General features: G+C 40.9%; 1 protein-coding gene across 27 annotated transcripts in view; it reads left to right on the top strand.

Moving 5' to 3' along the window:
• CADPS (calcium dependent secretion activator) overlaps window positions 1-26,291 on the top strand; it is a 471,796-nt gene that overhangs the window by 364,360 nt on the left and 81,145 nt on the right. For 4 of the 27 annotated variants that reach the window (XM_027523777.1, XM_027523782.1, XM_027523779.1 and 1 more), the window contains 8 exons: window positions 2,056-2,148; window positions 5,871-5,977; window positions 6,981-6,989; window positions 10,603-10,623; window positions 11,805-11,961; window positions 12,784-12,925; window positions 20,687-20,833; window positions 24,177-24,332. In XM_027523777.1, the coding sequence (XP_027379578.1) occupies window positions 2,056-2,148; window positions 5,871-5,977; window positions 6,981-6,989; window positions 10,603-10,623; window positions 11,805-11,961; window positions 12,784-12,925; window positions 20,687-20,833; window positions 24,177-24,332 (832 nt within the window). The remainder of the gene's footprint in view (window positions 1-2,055; window positions 2,149-5,870; window positions 5,978-6,980; window positions 6,990-10,602; window positions 10,624-11,804; window positions 11,962-12,783; window positions 12,926-20,686; window positions 20,834-24,176; window positions 24,333-26,291) is intronic. The other 23 variants (XM_027523783.1, XM_027523784.1, XM_027523788.1 and 20 more) reach the window with 12 other exon arrangements.

The following is a 26,291-nucleotide window of genomic DNA, read 5'->3' as shown; positions in this document are numbered from 1 at the left end:
CAGGTTATTTAAGGGCTATTGGAGAATCTCTCGCTCCTGGATGCCTCTCTTCCTTTGCTTAGCTGAGCCTGCAGAGGAATTCTCTTTTTTATTTTTCTGCAGTCACATTTAACTCCCTCTCTGGAAGCCAAGCAGATTTAATTGTGTAAACATGAGCAATGGTAATTGGGTAAATGAAGTTGGAAACCAAGGTATGATGTTTTTGTTTTGCTCTGTGAAGGGGAAAAAATAGGGAGCTTGTTTTTCTATGGTGGCAAACCTCACTGTCAGAATTCTGGACAGACAGTTGGCAGGAGGGAATCCCTTTACGAATTTTCATTGAGACCCATTGAGCTGAAATACGTATCTGCTGCCTTGCCGTTATGGATCCGCCCTGGGGCATTTCATTGTTTTGTAAAGTGACTTACGAAGTGGTTTACACAGGTTTTGTTATCTGAGAAAGAATAAATGAGGAGTTTCCCTAAGAATTGCACACTCAGGTAATACACATTCATTCAGAGAACCAGAAGAGGTGTTACCAGAAATGCTCCCAACTTTGCGCCCTGCTGTAGGTAGAAAAGCAGATTTTAACAAGACATAAAATATGGAATTCCTTTTTATAAAGAAGAGATTAGTAATTGCCTTCCTTTATATAGCTGTCATTTAATACTGATTTTTTTTTAAAAGTCTATTTACATACAATCTTTCCCAAACAAAAGATTTAAATAAGAGGAGACTGGTGAATAGGATATTTTTTTAGTCCTTCATTTCAAACATTGAGGTGAGCCCACAAGAAAAGGATGATATCAACTTTTGCTTTTAAGAGATGGTTTTGCCAGGATATTATATTTATCCTTATTTCTTGTATTTTTATTATTGCTGCTAGAATTCCATTTCCTATAAGCCTGCAGTAAACTTCGTTTTCCCAGTTGAAAAATTCAAGCAAACCAAGAAGCAGACTTGGCAATGTAGTATGTCCCCCTCACCATCCAGCTTGCTTTATAAATGAAAACCATTCGAAAGGACCAGGTCCGAGGTTAATGAGACACTCATTAAAGAGAGAGAATGGCAGAAGCTGATAGTGCTGTGCGCCTGTGTTGAAGGAGAGGCTATTGTTGTAGGATGTTTGCTGTGCTGATATTGTAAGCCACATGACAGATGGGTCAAGTGCTGATTACCGTATTCTAACATTTGGAATAGCAAGTAACATATTTGATAAGCTGGCAAGTTTTTATATATGATTCAACCCACAATATAAAAGCCATGAGAATTCCAAATTGAAAATAATTAAATGAGCTGGAAACAATCAGATACCACACATTTTTTTTTTCCCCGCAAAATGACAGATTTTGACATGTTGAAATTCCACAAAGGGAGCAAGAATATTCCCCAGCTCAATTGAACTAATAATGGCCCTTCATCTGCTTTTGCAAAGCAATTAATTCCTGCCTTCCCACCACGTGGGAGACAACAGTGAAGATTCGTAGGCACCTGAAGCTTTACGGAGATCCGTCCCATGCATTGTTTTCTTTGCTGTTCTTGGCAACCCCTCAAGGTATACAAAAAGAAGATGTTAATATTCTCAGTTTGTAGAGGAAGAAGCTGAAGCCTGGAGAGGCTTACATAGAGGGGCGAAGTTTCCATAGGAAATTAAGTAGCCTCGTGAGGATGAGAAGTCATATCCCCCAGTTCTGTTGACATCAAGTGCTATTTCTGGTCATCTGGAAGGAGGAAGCAGCTGTTAACATTTAGGTGTGCTTTACTGTACAAAAAGTCTATCTTCTTTCGGTCCGTGGTACCACCACCATCATCCATGTGTTCCCATCCGGATGAAGGCATTCCGCCTCTGAGTGTCTCAGTACGGTGGTAAGAGTCTCGTCCCTCGTCAGGCAGTGTCACACCTCTCTAACGCTGCAGTCACGCCAGGAAAGCAGCAGCTCTCCATTCGTGTGTGATCATTTTTGCTTGTTTGGTTGTTCTTTTCAAGTTTGTCATCTTACTTGTCACCTTTGTGATAGTCACTTTGTCTCTTTACTTTTTTTTTTTTTAACCATCTCTCCTCACCTACCCGAGCAGCTCCCCCGCCACCTCCTGGGCCTCCTCCACCCACCCAAACGCAGACCAGCATGTTATATCAGAGGCTCAAAGGCATGCCTAGGCCAAAACCAAGTACTGTACACTTTTATGTTTCCTTTATGCGACAGCTTTCTAGTTTAGTTTGCTTTTCTGTTCATTTCTCTGGAAATTTTCTTTAGCATACTAACCTGAGGCTCAGACTCTCAAGTTTGACACCATAGGTTTTGAGAGACTTGAAAAGAGAGCATTATTTCCAAATGTCCACATTTTTTTTGTCTAGCTCTGTCTGACATATGCAACATTTTCAAATCTCAGTGTCAGCACAAAATAACATTGTTGCATAACATTTTGCATGATGATTTTTTTTCTATGTTATGAGCTTCAATTCTGTTGTATGAAATGTTTACTAAGTATATTGTATTTTTAGTTCCCCTTTGTCAGTGCTCCAGCTAGTACAAGATTGGGTGATAGGAATATTGCAGTATGTTTCCAGATATTGCAGACAGCAGACATGACCCAAAAAAAAATCATTTCTAAGCACAAATTTCTCCTTGATCTCTGTTGGGGAGATGGAAGAGGGGCTACAGGATTTTGCACAATATTTTCTTTAAAGACAACATCTTAAACAAGTTGACTTTAGTACCATTTGTACTAACTAGTGAGTCAACAATGCAAGTAAGAGGAAAATAAAGTCGTGTCTCAATATAGTAGCTTGATCTACAGATAATGGAATTGTAGCTAATTAATAATAAATGAAAGTCTGGCTATATGGGCCCATTGAAAGATCAAATATTCTACATTCAAGCATACGTAACCTACTTACATGAAATGGTTGCAGGTTAAAGCAAAATTGCAAAAGATTTTATTAAACATACTGTCTGTATATATACATCAGGCATACACATATTTGCGTACAAGTGTACACACTCAAAGATTGTGTGCACATGTACACTTTATGTGTATCTATTGATATATATGGTAGTCAATCTCAGAGCACTGCATATTAAAACAAATCTTCAGGTGATCCTAGCTTATGCATCTTGGATTTCTCCCAACACAAAAATCATTTACATCTTTGAAATAAAAGTACATAAAAATATTGATGGGAATGATTTCCATTACGATGATTTGCATCGTGTGTCATGGACATCTAGAATTTCCCTAGATTCGATAAGTGTTCTGCCCAAAAGGATAGTATTCTCTATTTTGTGAGTAAGAGATTTCAAAGATGTGCCCCAAGTGGGATTTCCTGCAGATTTGTATTAACGTGCAGGCTTGTCTGGTTACTAGAAAATGTATGTAAGTGTGTGATGTGTGTATGTGGGTGTATGTGTCGAATAGGTAATAAGCATAGGATGAGGAATTTGCAAATTGATGTGTAAATGTGAATATCAACTAACAAAAAAGTAGCCTGTGCATATTTACTATCGAAATGCAAATACCTCACTCTACACATATTACCTCAACATATATACACAGTATGTTTGTTAGAAATGCCTGAAAGTCTACTAATGAAATTATAATAGTCCATTTGTGAAATTACAAACAGACCAGGCACCCCAGAAGCACAGGTATCAAACCCGTCACTCAGTCTTTCTCCAGGTATTATTGCTGTGGACCAGGCAGTGAACTGTCAGCCCCTGAGCTGTGCACATTACCTTATCTGGGTGGTGGAGACTCTCTGCCTAATCTGCAGATTTATTTCCCCCCAGCTCCCACCTTCAAACCCCCACCTTCTATGCAGCCACACTTCCACCTGAACCTGGCAGAGACAATGGAGCATTCTGTTGGCCTGATTCCAGAAAGCTCATTTTCACACCAGTCATCAGGCCTTGTTAGAGTGAAACTTGCACCACCTCGATTATCTGACCAACCCCAGCCATTGTTCATAGTTCCCATTGGCTGGACCACTCTTTTTGCATAGTGTTTCATAGAATTTTTCTTTCTTGTTAAATTCTACATTATTAATCATCTTCCATATATATCACCTATATAACAAATGCGCAAAAAATTAGGAGCATATTATGAGAAGCTGTTTGTTTCTCTTCTTTTTAAATTAGCCACCTCCTACCATTTTGTTTACCACTTGCCCGACAAACACACACAACCAACTAGCAGTAGCACAGCAGCCCTTCCTGTGAAGCATTCAGTTACCTTCTCTGGCAGGTGAAACCCTGAAGTCACAGTGGATCTGCTTCAGATGAGGAGATTGAAATAATTTTCAGCAGTCCTTTTGTGCACATGAATACCCTCCTTGTGGAACTGTGCTTCTGCTGCTACTGCTGCTAAGTCGCTTCAGTCGTGTCCGACTCTGTGCGACCCCATAGACAGCAGCCCACCAGGCTCCCCCGTCGCTGGGATTCTCCAGGCAAAGAACACTAGAGTGGGTTGCCATTTCCTTCTCCAATGCATGAAAGTGAAAAGTGAAAGTGAAGTCGCTCAGTCATGTCCGACTCTTAGGGACCCCATGGACTGCAGCCTACCAGGCTCCTCCATCCAAGGGATTTTCCAGGCAAGAGCTGCTGCTGCTAAGTCGCTTCAGTCGTGTCTGACTCTGTGCGACCCCATAGACAGCAGCCCACCAGGCTCTGCCGTCCCTGGGATTCTCCAGGCAAGAACACTGGAGTGGGTTGCCATTTCCTTCTCCAATGCATGAAAGTGAAAAGTAAAAGTGAAGTCGCTCAGTTGTGACCCCATGGACTGCAGCCCACCAGGCTCCTCTGTCCATGGGATTTTCCAGGCAAGAGTACTGGAGTGGGGTGCCATTGCCTTCTCCGAAAGGATCCTAATTGCTGATACACACTGCTGTTACACACCATAGGCTATAGATGACTCAGGCTTAAAGATTTGAAGGGGTCTAAGCACAAACTACAAGTTCACCTGTGAGTTTAGACTGGTTGAATTCAGGCCATTTCATTGGCTTAGGAAATCTTGGTTTCAAATATTACTCTTTGTCCCACCCCAACAGGAAAAAAAAAATACAGTTCTTTGTAACATAATAACATTGCCAAACATTCATGAATTTAGTCTACAAAGGATAAAACGAAAACCAGAGTTTGGAAACCAGGGATCAGTTTGTTCTTAAGTCCAATAAAAGCCCTTTCAATACAGTAGAACCTAAAATGCATTGTTGCCATCTCACTGATAAAATTTCACTTGTACCAACCAGTGAACAAACCGCTTCATCCAATACTCTACACCCTGTGTTCTTTTAAAAATTCTATCCTGCCTTCTATCTAATGGCCCAGGAACGTCCATTAATTCTCAGTCTCCTCCCTGGACAACTTAAAACAGCTAGACCTTTAAGTCTGCTTTTTTAAAATGAACATTCCAATACCTGTTAAACATGCCGACCTTGAATGAAAAACAGTGCTATCATATTATTTAGGGACAAAGCCAGGAAATAGATGGAGCAGCAATCATGACTAAGCTTCTGTTACATCATCCCACCTCAGGTAGCACAAACACTGCCTAGAGAAGGATATACAATAGTCCGTTTATGCTGTCTTTAAAGAACATGTGTACAAAATGTCGCTAAATTTGTAATGGGCTGTCATAGTCTTCATACAGCTTTAATAAGCAAATTGGAAGCTGGAGCACTGCTTTTTCTTAGTATGTATTATAATAATGATGGTGATAATAATAATAAAATGGCTTTCTGGTTTGCTCACTACTAATTATGTGGCATTTAACATTTGCATGAAACCTAAAAAAAAAAAGGGATAATCTTTGGAATTTCTTATCCACTAGTTCTAATGGCCACAAAATTAGCCCACCACTTTCACTGAATTTTAACACAAATTCTTGTACTACAGAAAATGTAGGCCGGTTAATCACTCCTGCCAAAAAGCTGGAAGATACAATACGTCTTGCTGAACTAGTCATTGAAGTTCTTCAGCAGAACGAAGAACACCATGCAGAGGTAAGCAGGCGCCGGGGGGCAGGGTCTCTCGTTCCTCAGAAGACGCTGCACGACTGATTCTACTGGCAACTTTGTGAATACGATGTCTTAACTCCCATTTTCTTTTAACCGACCTTGTAATGCGAATGAAAGTGGCAATTTTGCAAGGAGGATCCTTTACAGGGTTGTTTAAAACAGCCAAAAAGTGCATTGTGTGATGTACATTTCAGCTTGAGTTTTCAGATGTTTCTAGCAACAAGCCAAAGAGGTGAGTATATCTCTGAGATAATTATTCAAGCAGCATATGGTTATTGTCAGGAACATATGAAATACTTTTTGGTCTTTTGTGGCTGTTTCTGTTGCTACCACTGTTGTTTGGATTTATTTTATTTGGTGTGTGGATTGAGAGCCGTCTTCTTGAATTTATCTCCGTAACTTAGTCTGCTCACCCTAGAGTCTTCATTTGTTAATCTCAGATGACCTGGGTTGCTAAACTCAGTGACAGAAACAAATTATTCTGTGTTGTTCAACTTGTTGATTCTCCAACCTACATCTAAATAAATACAGCTTACTTTTTTTTTTTAACAAGCCGCTGTCAAAATTATTATTTTGATAATTATACACTGAGGGATTTAGAGGCTAATTCAATCCCAAACCTGTAGGGACTTAAACAACCCAACCCTTCCAAGAAAAGATTCCAAGATTTCATTATGATCAAACTGTTACACCACTGCTTGTTTCAAAACTGAGATTTAAAAGCATTTCTCTGAAAATCGCATATGTAAAAAAACCTCACTCATGCTCACTCTTCCCCTCCAATCAGATCTACAAGGGGGAAAAGAGGGCATCAATAAAAGTAATGTCAAAGGCACCTAAAATGCTAATTCCCATGAGTAAATGAAAATCAACAGTATAGTTAAATAATACACCATAAAGACAGTCATCCCAACTAATGCCTGATTGCATATTTAAATTTCCTCCCTGTTTTTCTACTGTTCCACTCAATCTTGGCTGATCGTGGCAGGGGAAAGAGGTATGTGACCCAAATGAGTGAATCAGCCACCTGCTGTCATAGTCTGTGCATGCCCTTCCAGTACCATGTCTTCTAATGGGACTTTTCCCAGTGCCCCTGCTTCCTAACACTGACCCAAGGAATGTAACAGCAATTTCCAGTGGACTGCTTGTGAAATGGGTGGCCTTCCATAGCAGGGTCAATGTGGGTGATTCTCTTGTGCGTGCATGAAGCAATTGATAATACTTAACAATGACTGCGGTTACATCCCAACACACGCCTCCTAGCTGCCTTGACTCTGTCCCCTTAGCGTGTTGTAGCTCCTCTGTCCGTCTGTACTTACCTTCATCCCAGCAGATGAGTACCGAGCCTAGTCACCAGTAGCTAGCCAGAGTGATACTAATCTTCCTCTACAGCTGTCTGTATGTGAACCATATATACAGTATTTATATATAGAGAGAGTGCCAACGAATCATGGTGTCCCCCAAACCCTCACTGAGAATGGGGTGAAGACCCCTTGAGGTAGGTACAGCTAACTCCGGCAACACCCAGCAAATGCACAGCCAGGAATGAGAAGAGGGGCCACGCCAAACACCCTCCAAATGTAGACACCTTCAAACAGAAAATTAAGTTGGGCTAGAGTTTTTATTCTACTCTATCCTACGTGATGTTCTTTTCAGATGGGGGCACCTGGGGTTCATTGTGATGGTAAGTATGTTCTTTCTGGGTATCTACAGAATCATCCCCAGAGGCATGGAGGGGTCTGGCCAGTCCTTTCCTGATTTGGGTGTTGAGGCTTTTCCCAATATTTCAGACCAGATTTTTGAAGACATGGATACAAAGCAGATGGTTTTCTTTCAGTGAATGATTGAAGAAGGAAATGGACACATATGCTTGATTTAATCAAGTTATTTTCTGAGGCTACTGCAGTCTGAGAAAGAAGAACATTTTCCCAAATGACTCACAAGTGGTACCAAAGAGAAGTTGATATTCCAAAGAAGCCTCTTTTCCCCAGTTTTCCAAAAAGCCCTTCTTCACTCAGTACTAATCACCATCTTAAAACACCCTCATAACCATCATCACAAAAATATTTTAATCTTAGTGTTCAAAAGCCACTCATAAATAGGGCAGAAATAAATTCAGTTCTATTCTCATTTACTGACTTCAGAAGTGAGAAACGAAAACTTTGGCATACTTTGGAATTCAGAGGCCCAGTTTGCTTTTTGATAAATGTAGAGATTTCCGAAATCAGTCCTTTTACCCAATCACAAAACCTCATTACTCAGTTGATCAAAAATCACCCATCTATGAGCACAGAGGCATTTCCCTCAGCCCTGGTGATTTTTTTAAACTGTCCAGCTGATTTCAGGGTAACGCGTGGTCAAGAGACCCTTGGCTGCAACCAAAGAAGTAAAATTTGCCCTGGCACACTGAGGATGAGAGGATGAGGTTTTGCTGCCAAAAGGATGAAGGATTAAATTTTTCTCCTACTGACCAGTACTCACTGCCATCTTCTCTAGATGCCCAGTGAACTCTAGAAAATCAGTAAGTCCTAAACATGAATCTTAGCTGGACCTTAGCAGTCATGCTGTTTGGTGGCACCACACTAATAAAAGTGACAAATGGGATCGCCTCCCCCACAGAAGTCAATAATCCTTAAAACTACTTTGAATTCCAATATAAAGTAATTAAATATTTCAGGAGAAAACACAACCCCCACCAGCTAAGAATATTGTCATGTGCACACACACATGTAGTATATGGTAGCAGCTGTCACCCAGATCTCTAAATTACAACATAATTCTGCTCTCAGAGCCTAAGTTATGTGCATATACACACCTGCACACACACAGGAATTATACCTTCATGTGCTGTTAACTTCACTTTCCCAATCTCTCTCTCTATGTATACGTATGTATATGTATATATGTATTGTGGTACACATAGGGGTACATATATACATGTAGTTTGTGTAGAAAATATAGAGTGTGTTCAGTGTGGTTGACCATACCCCTAAAGTATACATCTTTGCCTTTAAATAATGAAAAACGCTGGGTAAGTATCTAGAAACCATAGTACAACTCCTTCTTGTCTTTGGAAAAGATTTCTGAAGATTTTAGACACCCATAGACATGTACAAAAATAGCATTCACCTGTATGAGCAAGTTTAAAGTAAATATAGATGTCGTTGTTGTTTTATTTTAAACCTTTGCCTTGCCCAGTCCAGGTTCACAGACTCTGTTCATTTGATTAAAATTAAGAAATGGCTTTTTTGGTGATTACTGCTCTTGCCTGAATCTTTTTCTTCTCCTTAGTGAGTCAGGTTTGATTATGAGGTTCTGAAAGAATTACTGTGGGTATAGAAAAATAAACTTGGACTTCACTTCTCCAACAATCCCCTATTTAATCTCTCTTCCTTCACTAGAATACCAGGTTTCTCTGCCAGATATTAATGGTAATAATTCATACCACAGTAGTCATTGTTCTTCATAGGGCTGCCAATCTATATGATTATTAATATAACAACTGTAGATAATTTCTCAATAATTTATCAGATTCTAACAAGGGACTAAATTTTCTGTAGAGAGTAAAAATGGGTGCTTCTTAAGGCCTCTGGTTTGCAACTTTTCAATAAAGCTGGTAAGAACCAGGTATGAGGTTGGTCTGAGAAAATTTTTATTTTAGGCATTTAGGATTAGTTTTTGTTTTGTTTCATTTTGTGTTTTTTTTTTTTTTTCTTGTCATCCTAGAGCAAAATTGTGTCTGGGAAGGCATTTCAGTCTCCCCAGTTACTATTTTTTTGGACTCACCCTGAAGATGTAAAGTGAAACAAATAACTAAAGCATAAGTACCAGCCAGTGTTTGGTATGCCTTTGTGATTACTGCAGATGTCCTCCATCAGGACTGATGAGAATCAGCCCTCCACACAGGGTTGGGTGGCAGCAGTGGAACTTGAGCAAGTTTGAGTGTTAGAAGGTCTCTGCCTAGAAGGCAGATGGCTAGGAGAGCTCTGGGGGAGGAGTGGAGGGTTTCTCCCTTGGCTGGATTTAGCCAGGTAGTCCGTGGAACAACCCCCAAACCCCAGGGCTCTCATCCTCAGGTGGTAAAACTGCAGTAAAATCTCATCGATTCAGACCCAGTTCCTCCTAATTTGTGACAAGTCAACTTCAGATGTGGCTCTTTTAATTTCTCTTCAGTAAAATGTTTGACACCATCTCAACTTTCTCTAGAAATTCTAAAGGCTTTTCTTCCAAGTTTTATCCCAGGATCTATGAAATTAAAGCTCCCATCTCTTTTACTTCAATTTATAGGTCAATTTATCTACAATTATTTGAAATTTTAAAAATACTTTTAAGTTTACCATACGCTTAGCAATAGCCAATCAATGAATACATTGTACTTGGGCTCCCATGTATATACTGCTTTGAAAAGCGGCTAAATGATCGTTCTTTTTTAGAAAGCCCAGTAATTGAGGTGTTTTGCTGACAGACTAGCATCTCTTCTCTTCCCTTACTCTGAATCACTGAGGTTTTACTGTAAGTTAAAATGGAACCAGCAGGTGTCTTATTTCCAGCCAAGCTGCCCTTGCAGAATGGTCCATGACTTGATTTTTTCCATTTAATTTGCAAACCAGCCACATGTTGATAAAGGAGAAGTAAGTAAAATGAAATCTCATGAAAGAAGAGAGGTGGACCCCTGTTCTGCCTCCTGGTGGCTGTTAGAATATCCCCAGATAACTAAGAGATCACAGAAGAGCTTGGCCATTGAACAAACTCTTTTATTTATGGAATTATTTCCATAATCATCTTTCATGTTTTGAAATGCCTTCCCATCTTTTTTTCAATGAATGCTCTGGAAAGTGTTTCCCATGTAAATACTTTATGGCACCGGGTGGGGAGGTAGGGGAATAAAAAGGGCTGGCAAATTGTTTTTGTTTTTCTGCTCTCTTTGAAATCAGCAAAAGGGGATAAAAGGGGGGCCTGTTGACACTGCCACTCATTCTGCATGCTCCCTGCCAGAAATGATTAGTCAACATGCATGCATGCCTTTGAATTGCATTCACATCTGGCCCATCTGATGTGAATGTCACCTCTGAGACCCTGCACAATGATTTCCAAGGACCCATGTGCATGAAAATGAGTTACTTCACTGATATTTTTGGTTTTCAATGTACATATGTGTCCAACCCTCAGAAAAGTCCTAATCTTACTGAGTGTCTCCTAGGTTAAAGCCTGATCTTTCCTATAGACAGGATGCAAAACCAGAGGCTCCCTGCTTAAAGAGATTTCAACTCAAAAGTTTTGTGACAATACAACAATGGTTTCCTTTGCCTTGGTATGAAATAGGAGTAACATTTCTAACATGTAGGGAAAACGTGAGTTGCTGAGCTTGTATGAAACCACAGACAATTAAGCCCCAGATGCGCAGAGATAATAAACAATAATTACCAATTTTCAAGTTAGACCAGCAGAAAACCCATAAACACAGTGAAGAAACTCCCAAATTCTAATACTTTAGAGCAAGAACTAGTCAACAAGAGCGATAAAGAGCATGACTCAAAAGGTACTGAGTTATTGTAAATTGAACAGAAGTTCTGTGCCTGTCATTTCTACAGCTGCGGATTTCTAAAGCAGGCCTGGAATCATGAAAAACATTGCCCTGGACCACATAGAGGCCCAGCTATATCCAAAAGTGCTGTTCTCTTTACAATAAAATTACCAAACCCTGCTGGATGCACAATCAGTCTTTAACAGCCAGGGCTTGACTTCACATCTTAGGTCGGAGACAAAAAGCTCATCACCTCTTCGTCTGTTGTTTTTCTGCCACATCTCAAAGGCCTTCGCGTGGTGGTCAGACTTGATGGTGGAACATGCCGAGACGTTCCTGTCACTCTTTGCAGTGGACATGGATGCAGCGTTGGAAGTGCAGCCTCCAGACACGTGGGACAGTTTCCCACTGTTTCAGCTGCTGAATGATTTTCTCCGGACTGATTGTATGTATCATCTTTGACTGTTTGTCTTTCTTAAGTAGTGTGCAGATAACTGATGACTGAAATGTGTTTATCCCAGGCAGGCTACACGTTGGAAACAGCTCTTCCGAGTTTTATGATTAAAGAAAAAAAAAAGGTTACAGCTGATACCCTTTCTCCCAGCAAGCATCCTGTTGCAGGGAAGCCCTCTCCTCACTAGGCAGAAAAACCCAAACTCAGTGAGAAAGGGGTGCCCATGCCCGTGTGTTTTATTTGCTCTTGAACAAGCTAATTAACTTCAGCTCTACACATTTTGAATTTTTAATCAAAAGATGCTTCCTAGATGAAAAACAATTTCAAGCTAAGTAACACCTAAGTGTTTCAGAGTGTCTTAGAGCACCACATAGCCATAAAGTAGACCATCCTCCTCAGAATGATGAAGGGAAGAAGGGATACAGAATTCTTTCTTCCTGGTAACATAAGGGGGAAAAGGGAGCAGGCACAAAGAAAACCTAAAGGAAAAAAAAAAGTATCACTTTTTGCTTTTGTTGTTCTTTAAGGGGGCTTGCTTTTTTTCCCTTTCCTGGAGAGTGACACAAATGAGTAAAAGGTTTTTGAATTCCGTTATCCTTCCACGCAGATTGAAGCATGATGCCATTCATGTACCGTTTGCTTTGCTTCTTCTCCTCCTTCCCATCCTCCTTCTCGTCCTTGTCCTCTTCCTCCTCCTTTCTGGCTTTTTAAGAAGCAGTATATTTAAAAGAGAAAACGGTCCTTTCTACGTCAACATTGTATGCTGATAAAGCTACTGTGGATTCTTACTGAGCTTTTGCTTATCTGTTCTAGATAATTTGTGCAATGGAAAATTTCACAGACACCTGCAAGACCTGTTTGCCCCACTTGTGGTTAGATATGTGGATTTGATGGAGTCCTCAATTGCACAATCCATTCACAGGGGCTTTGAGCGGGAGTCATGGGAACCAGTCAAGTAAGGAAACCTCTTTTGATACTCTCGGAGTGTGGGTGCAAATGGCTGGAGAGTCATACAGAAATGGATTAATGGTGTCTTATGGTGTTCATTGTTTACATGGACAGAGAGCAAACACCTTATTCCCAACTACGATGCTCATACCCTCCTTGTCCAAGGAGGGGAGCAGGGAAGAGGCTGAGAAATGTTTCATGAAATGAAATCTTTGTTTTATTGCACAAGATAGATAAGCTATATGGGATATAAGCCTGCCTGTGATATTTGTACTGTGTACCTTACTCTAGTGGTTTTACCCTTAGGAATTGACGTTTCCCAAAGTGGGTTCCATAGGAGTCTAAGGAGGCAGCAAATTTTTCATGAAAGACCAGATAGTAAATATTTAGGCTTCTCAAGCCACACGATCTGTATCAGCTCTCCGCTCTGCAGTAGGCTAAAGCAGCAACAGACAATAAGTAAATGAACAAGTGTAGCTGTATTCCCCTAAAACTTGTTTACAAAAGCAGGAAACTGGCCTGTGAGCCAGTTTGTCATTTCTTGGCCTAGGCTTTTGAAATGCGCCTCAAGAAAAGGACTTTGTGGCCAGATATGTTTAGGAAACTCTGCATACCCTCCTCATCTACCCAACACCCTTGTCTCCTGGGTAGCCTTCGAGGAGTAGTTCAAAACTCGGAGAGTATAGTAATACAGAAACTTGTTTGCCTGTGCTTAATCTAGAACTTTCTGAATTACTACTTATTTTCCTAGTAGGATATCTATCCTATAGGACCAAGTACAGGAAATCCCATAGGTTGTGATTTTGACAGTTGCCATAGCTGCTTGGCAGATGGATCGTATTAGAAATGGGTGGCAGATTCAGTGCCACCTCTATTTCCCAGCAAGGAAGAAGGGCTGTCACTCAAGGCTGCCAGAGGGTCAGTCTCAGACCCTCCCCCCACGCCTTTTCTGGAGAATTGAAGAACTTCTTGAGGGAGAGAATTTTCTGATAGGCTTAGAAAAGCTCCAGTAAAGCCTGATAAGAGCTTTGCTCTGTTAGATTCTTTTTTTTTCTGTAAGAAAACCATTTTGTTGCTTTGGTCCTTTACATCTGTGGCATGTGGCAACCAGCATGGAGTGAAGTGGGGTGTGTACCGCACCCTGTCAGGCACGCCAGAACAGATGTTCAGGAGCCTTCCCTCAACTTGGAAGCCTTGACTTGCACCCTGTCTTTCAGTGGTTTTCTTGAATCAAGACTCCCCTTCTAATATTACACTGAATCAGATTCTGACTCATAAAAGAATCAATGCAAAATAGCTTTTTCAACCCACAACCCCCTCTTTCCACATCTGAGCCACATAAGAAGTCTCTTGACTTGCCCTACTGAGCAGGTTAATAGGCAGTATAGCTCTTCATTTGCAAGTACCAAAAAAATATATATATATATATATAAATTTTCGCTTATAATTCTCAGGTTTACAACAGTTTCTTAATACAGCTCTGCTGACTTTCAACTCATGAGAATAGAAACGGGACCTTTGATGATAAAGCATGAATGAGTGTATTTTTTTAAATGCTCACTCGAATCAAGACAGTTGTCCCGTGCAGAATGGTTGTGAAAAAAGAAAAGGTTAAAATGAGTAATACTCACATTTTGAAAATAGCAGTGGTCTTGAAATAGCATTTACTTACTTGGGTTTAAATGGTGAAGGCTACTACCATCAGCACACACGGGAGGAAATGATGGGCATCCGGATGTTCCTGTTTCTTAAAGGGCCTTCGAGACAGGGGCCTTGTTCTACAGTTACTAGCCAGAAGGCAGGGGCTTGAACCTCCATAAGTGTCTTCTCATCTGTAAAACTAAGTTTTAAAAACGTCTGTACTCAGTATGTGAGGTTTTTCCTGAAGCTCTGTGATCACGTCCCTGAAGTCATTTTTAGCCTGTTCAATTCTTCAGAAACCTTCTGCACCATAATATACATGTGATCAGTCAGAAGTAAAAGTAGACTCAGAATCATTTTCACAATTGGAAGTCTTGGTCAGGGACTGTTCTCACAGGGTGTTTTTAAGGGGTAGAAATAAATAAAATATGAACTCTCAGATCAGTAATTTAAAGATCTGAAAATTAGCAAAGAGTTGATCATTTGTGACTAATAACCTAAAAATAGTTTATAGGGATGTGTTTTTTCCTTAAGTAGCTTTTTTCTCTCCTAAACGGTGCTGTGGGTGGGCTCATGAATATGACTGGTTTATTTAATTCATACTAAATAGTACATGGTTTTCAGAGTAGGTAGAGGTATTGGAAAACGCCAGCTGATACATAAGCTAAATTTAAATTGTCTGAAATCACCTACATTTTATTAGCTGATTTGTAAACAGAATGTGGATACCACAGAACAGATTTGCAGAATGGCTGGCACATATAAGGGGTATAAAAGGGAATACAAAATTGAGAGCATACCTGTGTGATCAGAAGGAATAAATCGCTCTACTTCTTACCGTGTAAAAAGAAAGTATGCACTTCTATCTGATCTCTGGATAGAGGGTTGATAAAGACGCAGAGATCCTTTTTTTCCCCCGAGTGAAAAATGGTCTTTTTGGAATGGTTTGCATCAGGGTGCTCAAAAATAAGAAGCTGGCTTAGGTAGTGTGCTCAGTCCTCTCTAATTGTGTCACGTGATCCTGCAGCACGCACATGCGCGCGCGCACACACGCAGAAACAAACACCACCACCTTTCTCTCAAACAATTCTTGTACTCAAATAGTTCTGCTCTTCTACTTTTCAAACGTCATCGTTATAGCGCCTGATTATACCTAAAATGACTGAGAAATGCATTGTAAAACTTTCTCCAGGAAAAACTGGTACAGTTGACTCTTGAACAGCATGGGTTTGAATGGCACAGATCCACTAATACAGGGATTTTTTTTCTGGTAGTAAATATGACAGTTCTGCTCAGAGGTTGGTTGAATCCACAGATATGGAACTGAGGGTAAAGAGGAACCACGGGTACAAGGGCTAAGTATAAACGTATATGTGAATTTTTAACTGCACAGGAGTCAGTGCCTCTAAAGCCCCACATTGTTCAAGAATTAACAAAATATTTAAAATGTGAAAGCAAAACAGAACTCTGACAAGGAAATGCTACCAATATATCAAAGTTCCTAAGAAAGGAGTTTAAATATTCTCTATCCTTCAGATTTTCTTCCTTCAAAATATGGTCCTGTAAAAGAAAATAAAGCATCATTATTTGGCTTTCATACAAGTAAAGTCATTTGATAGAAAGGGTGAAATGACTGGTCCTTGTTGCTGCCTTTCTCTAGAAAGGTGAGCTTCCATCTCTGCAAGAAGAGAAAAGGAGCTGCATCCCCATATCCATTAGACCAGATGGTGGTCGTGATTTGAATCTCCAGGCTTTGGTGGAAAATGTCATCCCATAGCTTCTCACCACAGCTGAAGTCAGTCAGCCTCTCGAGGGCAAGCCTGGCTGGAGCCCATGGCCCTCTCAGGAGTTCCCATCAGGACACGTCACAGGGCTGCCACCCACAGCTGGGCAGGTTGTTCAGAACCCTTCCAGTGGCCCTGGAGTATGAGCTGCTGGTCCTAGCAGATGGACCGCATTCTACCAGCTTTTAAGAGTTGGTTTGTTGCTGGTCATGTCATCCTGACCTATGTGGAAGAAAACTTAGAAAGCGTGTAATCTAAAGCTTGCAGAAAGCCCTCTGCACTACTCTTTCGCTGACAGATCATCTCCAGTCTCATTTCCCAGCACAAGGAATCCACGCTTCACAGTTGCCCCTTTCAGGTCAGGGTGATTCTGAATTGTAGAGCTAAACACTGCTTCTTGATACACGCACACTAGAAAAACTGGGTTTCTCATGTCTCAAAATGCCCTCTCTCTCTCTCTGCCTGAGGTAGACATGTGAAAAGTATTAAAATAATGTCTTTTCCCAGATTACTAAAGATGTCAATATCTTAATAAAATGTCAGACCAAAGATACCATAGCAATATGCAGGTGTCCTAGTATGAAATAGACAAATATTAGACTAAGAGGCAGAACTCTTTAATTCTGCTAATAACTTGCTAAGTGACCTTGGGCAAATCCAATGACCTTCTTGAGCCTCAGTGTCCTCTTTTGTAAAACAGAAACTTTGAATATCCAAGACTTTCTAACAGTGACATTCTAGAAAATCTGATTTTCCATATTCATTCCATATATACATTTAATCAGCAGTACCTCCCTAACCCGTCAGACAGGACCTAGGGCAGGTGTTCAGTAAGCATGTATTGATTAGCAGATATTTATTAAGAAACCCTTACAGGCTGAAAACTGTTAAGAGTACCACAGGAGAACTATGGGGAAAATAAATTGAAAAAAAGAGATACATTCCCCTGAATGGAGGTTTCAATCTGGTTGGGTCTGAGCAATATGCACACACAAAAAATTACTTTTGTGGGGAAGGCTGGTAGTGACAGTAAACAAAAAGTTGAGAAACACCCCCTCTAAACTCTAGAAAGATACCGAAGAGTGCCCCATGGACCAAAGTAGGGATTAGACCTAAGGGTACACCAGGAGAGAAGTTTCAGTGTTCAGAGCATACAGAGAAGATAAGATATACTACATGTATACATGCAGCAAAGGGTTCATACAAAGGAAGGCTTTTTGTGTCTTAAATCTAACCCCATCCAGAAATCTAAAGCAGAAGACTTGGAGAGAAGACCCAACGATACCCTCTATGCCCAGGACTTAAGTATGCTAGTCACTCAGTTGTGTCCAGCTCTTTGCGATCCCAAGGGCTCTAACCCACCAGGCTCTTCTGTCCATGGAATTCCCCAGGCAAGAATACTGGAGTGTGTTGCCATGCCCTTTTCCAGGGGATCTTCTCCACCCAAGAATCGAACCCAGGCCTCCTGCATTGCAGACAGATTCTTTACCATCTGAGCCACCAGGAAAGCCCCAAAATTAATCCTAGAAATAAGGAATGACTCTATCATTCATAGAAATGATGAGATGTGCACACATTTGTAATTTTCATCCTTTTGTGAGAGAGAGCAACTAAGAGTATTTTAATTTAGTGCTCCAGGGATGAGTCCTTTGACATGAATGGGAGCTACCCTGAAAAAGGTCCCCAAAATGAAAAGGTCCCCAAATTCATTCAGCAGTCCCCAAAATGAATGAGTCTTAATTTTTAATATGTATCTGTTGTTACAATAGCAAATTTTAACATGTATCTGTTGTTATGATTGCAATTTATACTTCTTACACTATCCAGAGATACCCAATTATGATTTTTACAGAGAAGTATGCTGGACTTGTTTCTATGCAGTTGCTAAACAATCCTCTAAAGTAATAATTTGTCATCGATCAGCCACTGCAGGAGCCTGTAGACCTGAGTGCTACAGGAAAATTCCCCCTTTCACATATATATGAGTCACATATAATGCTTAAAATTGACTCTTAGATGGTTAATATCCAAATGAATTATCAATAACATTAGTAACACACTATGTTATTTTGCTAAAATCAGAAATGTCAAGCATGTTTCTTCAGCCTTTTAAAACTAGATCACAAGGATATGTCACAGAACGAAAATGTTTCTATGAGTCCAGTACAGCAGTCTGGCCAAATGTCATATTTTGCCAATACAATATGTTTTGATTAATCTAAGTATTTAAAAATTTTTCATGTTTAAAACAAAGCTCATTTCTAATTTGTGTGCCCACCCTCTGCTAATATGTTTAAATTGAGTTGCTGTTGCATATATTTGTATGTTATTCATTCCTAGCTACTTTTAATTTGCTCAGAATTGACATTTTAACTTTCCAGGCTGCCATCTCGAAAGATCTTCTAATTCCTTGATCAATATTCAGTGTGTGTATCATTTAATGATCACATTTGCTTATATAGGCTTACACATGTCTCAGTGGAAATCGCCAACGGTTTTATTGCATAGCAGTGTTTAAGAATGAGAACCACCAGGGACTGAATTCAAAGGCAGATTCCCCAGTTAAACAGAGAAACATGGAAGTCAAAGTTCCATTTTCCTTCTTCTTAATAGCTTTAGCTAAGCTCTTGATCATTCCCACGAAAGCACCCCTTCGTCCCAAGCAGAGAAGTGTAATTGTCTTTCCCCAAATGACAAGTGTTAAGGACAAACCTTTGAGACACCTGTTTCCCTTAAGGAAGAGAATGAGGGGCTGGCAATTTTGCATTCTAGGTTCCTCCATCTACCATCCAGGGCTCTATTCCCATTATGAAAGGCCAGCTCATTTCTAGAGGGAGACAGATGTCCAGATTATCTCAGGGGTCCAAAATTTCAAACCTATCAGGAGACTTGCCCCCCTCAGCAAGCCCAGAGGCAGCTCCAGCCTTTGCAAGAGCTGTGTTAGTCAAATACAGCTTGCCCGGGGCAGAGCTGCTTTGGCAAAACTTGCTCCTCTTCTGCAAGATCCAAAAAGAAAACCTCAACTTCTTTGCCAAAATGCTGTCAACTCCACTTAAACAGGAAGGCTCCTCTCAGATGCAGAGTTAGGCTGGGCTCCACTGTGCCAGTGACTTTGGCTGGATGGAACACCCTTGAAATGCCACTACAGAATCGCACGATGCCAGCTGGTTGAGCAGTATATGACACAGTCCCTCCAAAGAGATGTGGTTGATTCGCTTTGGAGTTCTCATTTTGTTTTACTTCCTTTCTTTACTCATAAAGCCATCCATCTCTCTTTCATTACCTCAGTTGATCAATCTTTGCTCAAAAAGAACACCTGATACAAGGTCACAATTTTTAACTGTTTATTACTTTTTAACTTAAATTTTGACTTTTTACAGAAAATACAAAGCTTGATTAATATTCAAATGACACTCACACAAATCAAGAAACAGAACATCCCCAGCCCCCTACAAGGCCCCGTCATCCTTTCCTCCAGTCTCTATCTCACTTTCAGAAGTAATTACTTATAACAGAAGACCACATTTTAAATCCTCTTGTGGTCAAAGAATTTACTCTAAGAGCTGAATTTGGGATTCTTTTCCCTTTTTTGAGTGTAAGCATTTCTCCACATTAATTAGACTTAGTTTGGGAGGGGAGGTCTCCATTTTCTTTAAGTGTTCTATAAAATTATACAGAGGTAATCATTCCTGTTGACACAATTCCTTTATCTTTGCCATCAATCCTGATGCCCCATTGCACATACTGTCTTCAGAAGTAGGGGTTGGAAAGGATTCAGGTTTTGTCCACTATCATCATGTGTGGGTTCAAGTGGGTGAATTTCCTGCTCCATCTTGTATCTACTCTGACTTAAGAAATGTGCCTCCATCAAAAATAACTCGTAAACAAGAGTGAAAAAAATCCAAGTGTTTTACCCTTTCTATCAGTCCCAGCTACTTCACTACAGCCCTCGCCACAGCAACGCCAAGAATTCCATCCGCTTAAAGTTTTTTGTCTGAGACAGGTCCAGACCCTCACAGCAGTGGATCTGGAAACTGAAAGCCCCTCACACAGGCATTGAAATAACACGTGTAACATCATTGTATATAGGTGTCCATGAGTGTCCACGCTTTTCGGTCTCTCTGTGGTTAATTTTTTTCCCATTAATTTTTATCATTTCTCTCTGAACAACTGAGCCACACCACAGCTCCCATCTGTAAGCTGCTTTCTGAAATGTGTTGCTTAAGTCTTCACTGTTGTCTTTCTGTGGACTTAGCCAGTTTATTTACAACTGTCGTGTGCTTCTGCCACATCTGCATTGTCACTGTGATGGTATTTTTTCTTTCTGTCTGTTTCTTCCACAGGAGTTTAACCAGTAATCTACCCAATGTGAACCTACCCAATGTGAACCTTCCCAAAGTACCAAATCTACCAGTTAACATCCCTCTAGGCATCCCACAAATGCCTACTTTTTCGGCACCGTCATGGATGGCTGCTATATATGATGCTGAGTGTGTATTCAGTTCACATTAGATCTCATTTAAATTTAAGTGATCTTGGCATGGATATGTATTGTTTATTTCTATACATCCTATATAACAGAGATGGAGATGGATAATTAGACATATTTTGCTGATCATACAGAGACAATATTGTTTATTTCTGGCATGCAGCGTGTTTGTAAGACATTGGCTATATATACCGCACTAACAATTTGTCTTACGCCCACTGAATGTTTGAGAACTGTGTTTCACTTCCTGAATTCCTTTGCAAAAGGCTTCTTCCCATGTTTTGCTTTTTTGTTGTTGTTTTTTTCCTAATCCAGGTGACATGATTTAGAAATTAATCACCCAAAAATAGTACAGGAAACCTCTTTGCTGGGCTGGCCAGTCATTTCTGGCTTGATCCAAATCCGAGAGAAAAGCATACCTATCTAGAAGCTAGTTTGGTTTTGTTTTGTTTTTAATAAAAAATTCCTAGATAATGTTTAAACCATAAAGCATATTTCTGGTGTCAGCAAATGGCAGAATATAGTAACAGTATGTTCTGGGCTAAACAAAAATTTCTGAATGGATCAAGCCTTAGTAATGTAACTGTTCTGTAAAGTACATCCCAAGGTCATAATACAATTTGGAGCATTGAGATCTAGGTAGCAAGAAGATCTCCGAATCTGAGAACGCAGTGCCGTTAAATTGGGGATGGGCATATCGTCTGTGGCTTCGGTGCAGAGCCTTGCTCTGTATTCATCCAAATGCCAGCAATTTACGGGCTTTTGCCGTGGAGACCAGGTCACCCCTTTAAAGCCAGCTGTTTGAAGGGTGGAGGTTGAGAAGTCATTTCTTCTAGCCTAGGAAATGAATCTTCTCTCCCTCTTTCCTAAGCAAGAAGAAGATCCAGCACCCCAAAATCCTCCCTCAGGAAAATTAAATTAGAACCACATGCATGATTTAATAAGTGAAAGAAGGTTTAGTGATCCTACACCCTCCTTTGATCCTTGTCTTAGACCACAGCTAATTATAGGCCAGATAAGCTTTTTCTTGAAAGAATAAATTGGCACATTTTCAAAGGGAAGTGTTATTATCAAAGGAATAAAAAATGATCTGAAACTGGCAGTGATGTTTTGAAATCTCAGAATCGCATTCATCAAGATGGGCCTCCATGTTTTTATTTCTGCAGTAATCCAGGTAGAGAACAGAACTTTAGAATGACTGCTCTACTTGGCTCCTCCAAAGCTGCCTAACATTTTTTAAAAACTCGTATATTTGCTCACAAGTTCACAAAGAAATCAACTGGTCAATGTGTCTGATTTTCTTTTGAAGACAAATTAAAACCTCCAAAATTTGTATATGGGAGGGAAAAAAAACTTCTTAATAAAAAAAAAAACCATAAATCATATTCATGCTAAGATGACTATATGAAAAATTAGATTAGGTAGTATATGTAAAAAATTTAAAAATAAATATCTGAAAGCTTCCCTTACCTCCTTCTGTGCATGCTCTGTGACATGTTTTTGAAAAGATATGAATCAAGACATTGTAATAAAGCAGATAATGGTCTCCGTTCAATTAATTAAGGCATGAGTGGGAACACATTTTGGTAACTGCTCAGCAATCAAAATAATCTTGGTGCTATTGCCTTAACATTAACAGTTTATCTTAAAAATAAAAAGAAAATATTCTTTTCCTCATGTCAAAACTTAATAATAAGCTCTTCAAAGAAAAAAGAAAAAAAACCCTAGAAGAATTTTTTGAAACTCTGAAACCAGATGGGTGTCAAAATGTTGTTGTAATAAATACCAATTATTGCATTCATATGTACTTAATGATTTAAAACATACAACCATGCTGTTCCAAAACGGGGTTTAGACTAGACAAAGTTGGGGTTTCTTCTTCCCAAGCCTAGGACGGGATAGGGGGAAGGCCGAACTTTGACGATGCATTCCCCCACTTTTGAACACTGCCTACCACAGTATCTTGAAAGAAGGTGTAGATTCTCAGTCACCCACCAGGAAATGCCTGATTCTATATCTTTTCATGATTTCAGTTTCCTCCTTTGCCACCTTTCATTTTAAGGACGTGTTTCCATGTTACCTGCTCCTTCGTGTCAGATACATCTACGTACTGACCTCAGACTGGTCTGTCCTTGAAAACGTGACCCTGTTGGTGCAGGCCTTGGGCTCCCTCCCGGCATGTTGGGAGTCTGCCCCCCCCACCCCCGCAGTAGCTGTGTATGCACTTATGCACTAGCTATATTTCTCTCTCTGAAGCATTAATTCAATGCAGCTGGCATCTGTCACAATAGAAACACCCACTCTCATCTGTTTCTATAGACGATGTCAGAACAAGTGGTAATGCATGGTATGTTGGACATTTTATAAATTGCCGTGTTAGCATTAGTGGTATGCGAGGAAGGGGGTGGGGGGTGGCCACCCCTTAGAACTCCCACTGGAATTGTTTTAAAAGAGGAAGCCAGCCAGAGAAGGTTGAGAGGGCGGGAGGTGGAGCAGTTCCCGTACACAGGCTTTCCGTCGCTGGCCCAGGTAAATGTTTCTTAAACGTCATTGTACAAAAAGGAATCGAGACCAGTTTCTCCATCTGTACCGAGGACTGGGTAAGATGGTGCAACAGTACAGGAGCTCGGGTTTTGTGCCCTAAAGCTTTGCAAATATTCCTTGTCCACTCACCTCCCCCCACAACCCACCCTGTCCTGGGGCTGTCATGCAATGGGCCGGTCTATGAAAATTGGAATAATAACCAAACTGAGCAAGAATCTCGGATTCAAGGCATCCAGGTGTACTCAGCTTGGTTTGAGTCACCCTAATTTCTTTCCAGCTCTTCAAGGGAGAAAGTGGGTCCTCGCTCACCACTTTGTTAGCACTGTCCTTTTACAACTGAAAGTCTTGTGCAGTCTCCAAGAGGCCTCCGCTCTGGAGGGGAACTGGGGAAATGCATGAAACCCTGAATTTGAATAACTGCATGTTGCCATGTAGTTATTATCCGTTGAGACCTACTTCTCCCCCTGGTTCGTGGCCTTCATCTGAATCATCACATGTGTTAATGTGGTTATTAAAAGAAGGCTGATTTTTACCATACATTGTTCGAGTGATGGGGCAGCACGTCCTCAGACTTCTCACTGGTCTGGAATAATTGGCCGAACCAAGCCTGCTAAGTCATGTATGGTAAAACTCTAATCTGCCAGTGGAGATTGCCCCCACCTCCACGCCAACACTCGTCGTTTTGTATGTGGAAGCCACTGTTTGCCTTAAGCCTTCTAGTCCCCCCTTGTTCTTGTGTCAGCTTTTGCAGAACCCTCAGCCAGTGGGTGACTCTTGTTTTCTCATTTTTATCCTGCCAGTAATGGATCAGGCACTTCAGAAGATCTGTTCTGGAAACTCGATGCCCTGCAGACCTTCATTCGGGACTTGCACTGGCCCGAAGAAGAGTTTGGAAAGCACCTGGAACAACGGCTGAAGCTGATGGCAAGTGACATGATCGAATCTTGTGTCAAAAGGTGAGCACAGGTGGCTGGACAGGTTCTGTACACCTTCCCCGCTGTGCACTGACTCAGGAAGGACTGGGTGGCTGCTGAGTCAGCCATCACTTGGAGTGTCTGGGAGAAGGTGACTGCTTGTCATAGTCAGCTGGAGTGGTGACCACATTGAAGCTTCTGTTCGCCTTCCCACATCTTGCCAAACCCCACAAAAGAGGGCACAAAATAAGGCTGCCTATGTTTTCATTCAGCTCTGTGAGGAAAGGGTCCTTCTTGTCTCTGTATCCTTAATACCCATAAGTGTCTGGCACAAAATGTTTAGTTAATATGTATTTGTTAAATGTATGAGTGTATGTGTAGGTGGATAGCTAGCTGGAAAGAAAAAGGAGAACCTACTAATCCACTGTTCTAAGCACAGGGAGCAGGCATCTCTTGACTCTGCAGTGATGTAGACAAGACCTCCTCAGCACCGTTCATTTTGTGAGCACATACCACATGCTGACCATGAGTTATCTTGCCCAAAATCTAACTAGATAGCAACAAAGGGGCATGAGACATTAATTGTGCATTTTGGTTTCCTACACATTGCCCACTTTGTCACCATGGCTTGTGGGATTGAGGTGGGGATGCTGCATTTATCCTTTCTAGGTAGACTTTCCCAAGAAATAAGAAGGAAATAAGGACAGGGAACAAAAACTGTTTGGGCTCGTCCTGTCTGCCAGGCATGGTGCTGAGTTCTTGGCATGCCAGCAAGGATGGGAGATCTCATCCCTTCCCTCATGGAGTGTCTATATCTGAATATCAGAGATAGAGAGGAGATTTGTCTGGTTTGACATCATTATCATCACCCTGTCTATCTCCAGACACACATCCAAGTTCCTTTTCCAGTTCATAACTGTTTCATTATCTTTCCTCGCTCACAGAAACCCCCAGTCTCCCAGACACCACAGACTCCTCTGGATCTCCAGATGTTGTATAGTTGAGTTGATGGATCAGTTGTGTGTGATGGGGGTTGGGTTTGGCTGAGAGTGATCTGAATCTGGTATCTTGTATCTTGCAAGAAGAGAAGAGAAGGAATAGCATCAAAACTGGAAGCCGAAAAGGCAAAAGAACAGCACAGTGCCAGGTTGGGGAGCATCACAGGAAATGGGAAAGGGGCTGTGTGCACCGAGGACTCTGGGCAGGTGTCTGTCTGATGGCACTTCTAAGAGCTTAAAGTCCTAGGGACTCAGGTTTTGTGTTTTACTTTTTTCTTCCCAATCATAAAACCAAAGACAAGCCTATTTCTCTAACCAGTGGTCAAAATCTTTCCTTAGGGTTTTGATTTCCACCATTTCCTACATGGTCATTTTTAGGAAAAGCAAATCTTTCCCTAAAGCCATACCATCTCACCAAAAACTCCTTGCAGGGCAGTCTCCCTGTGCTGAAAAGTTCTCCCTTGATCTACAGCTAGGTGCACAATTCTAGCTACACAGTGGCTACAGTGCACTAGAATGAAGCCTTACTAGCTTCTGGTCTGTGCACACAATTGTACACAAAGACTTGTTTGCCCTTTTCTGAGAAGCCAGGCTTCTGAGTATGGAGTAAGAAATAGGGAGATGCTGTAAGGAAAAGGGAAGACACAGGGATGTAAAAGGTAGAGAGTGACTCTATTTCCTCCCTCACCATGTGGCTTGGCTAGCGGGATCTTAGTTCCCCAACCAGGGATTGAACCTGCGACGCCCTCTGCTGTGAAAGTTCAGAGTCCTAACCACTGGACTGCCATGGAATTCCCCTTATCACACGTCTTTATGGTTCATCCACCACCAAGACTGTGGGCTTCTGAAAAGCAGGAAGTGTATCTTGTTCGTTCTGAGCTCCTAAACTTCCTCAGGTCCCCTCCTCATGCCTGACACATAGCAGCTGTTAGGTAACCTTTTGTGAACAGAAGTTGGTCAGCTTCACATGTACACCTGAACTGGACACATACATTTCCCAGTG

The sequence above is a fragment of the Bos indicus x Bos taurus genome, chromosome 22 (genome assembly GCF_003369695.1).
Source record: "Bos indicus x Bos taurus breed Angus x Brahman F1 hybrid chromosome 22, Bos_hybrid_MaternalHap_v2.0, whole genome shotgun sequence".
NCBI lineage: Eukaryota > Metazoa > Chordata > Mammalia > Artiodactyla > Bovidae > Bos > Bos indicus x Bos taurus.
The sequence above is the reverse complement of the archived record's forward strand: the minus strand, read 5'-3'. Positions and strand labels throughout refer to the sequence as shown.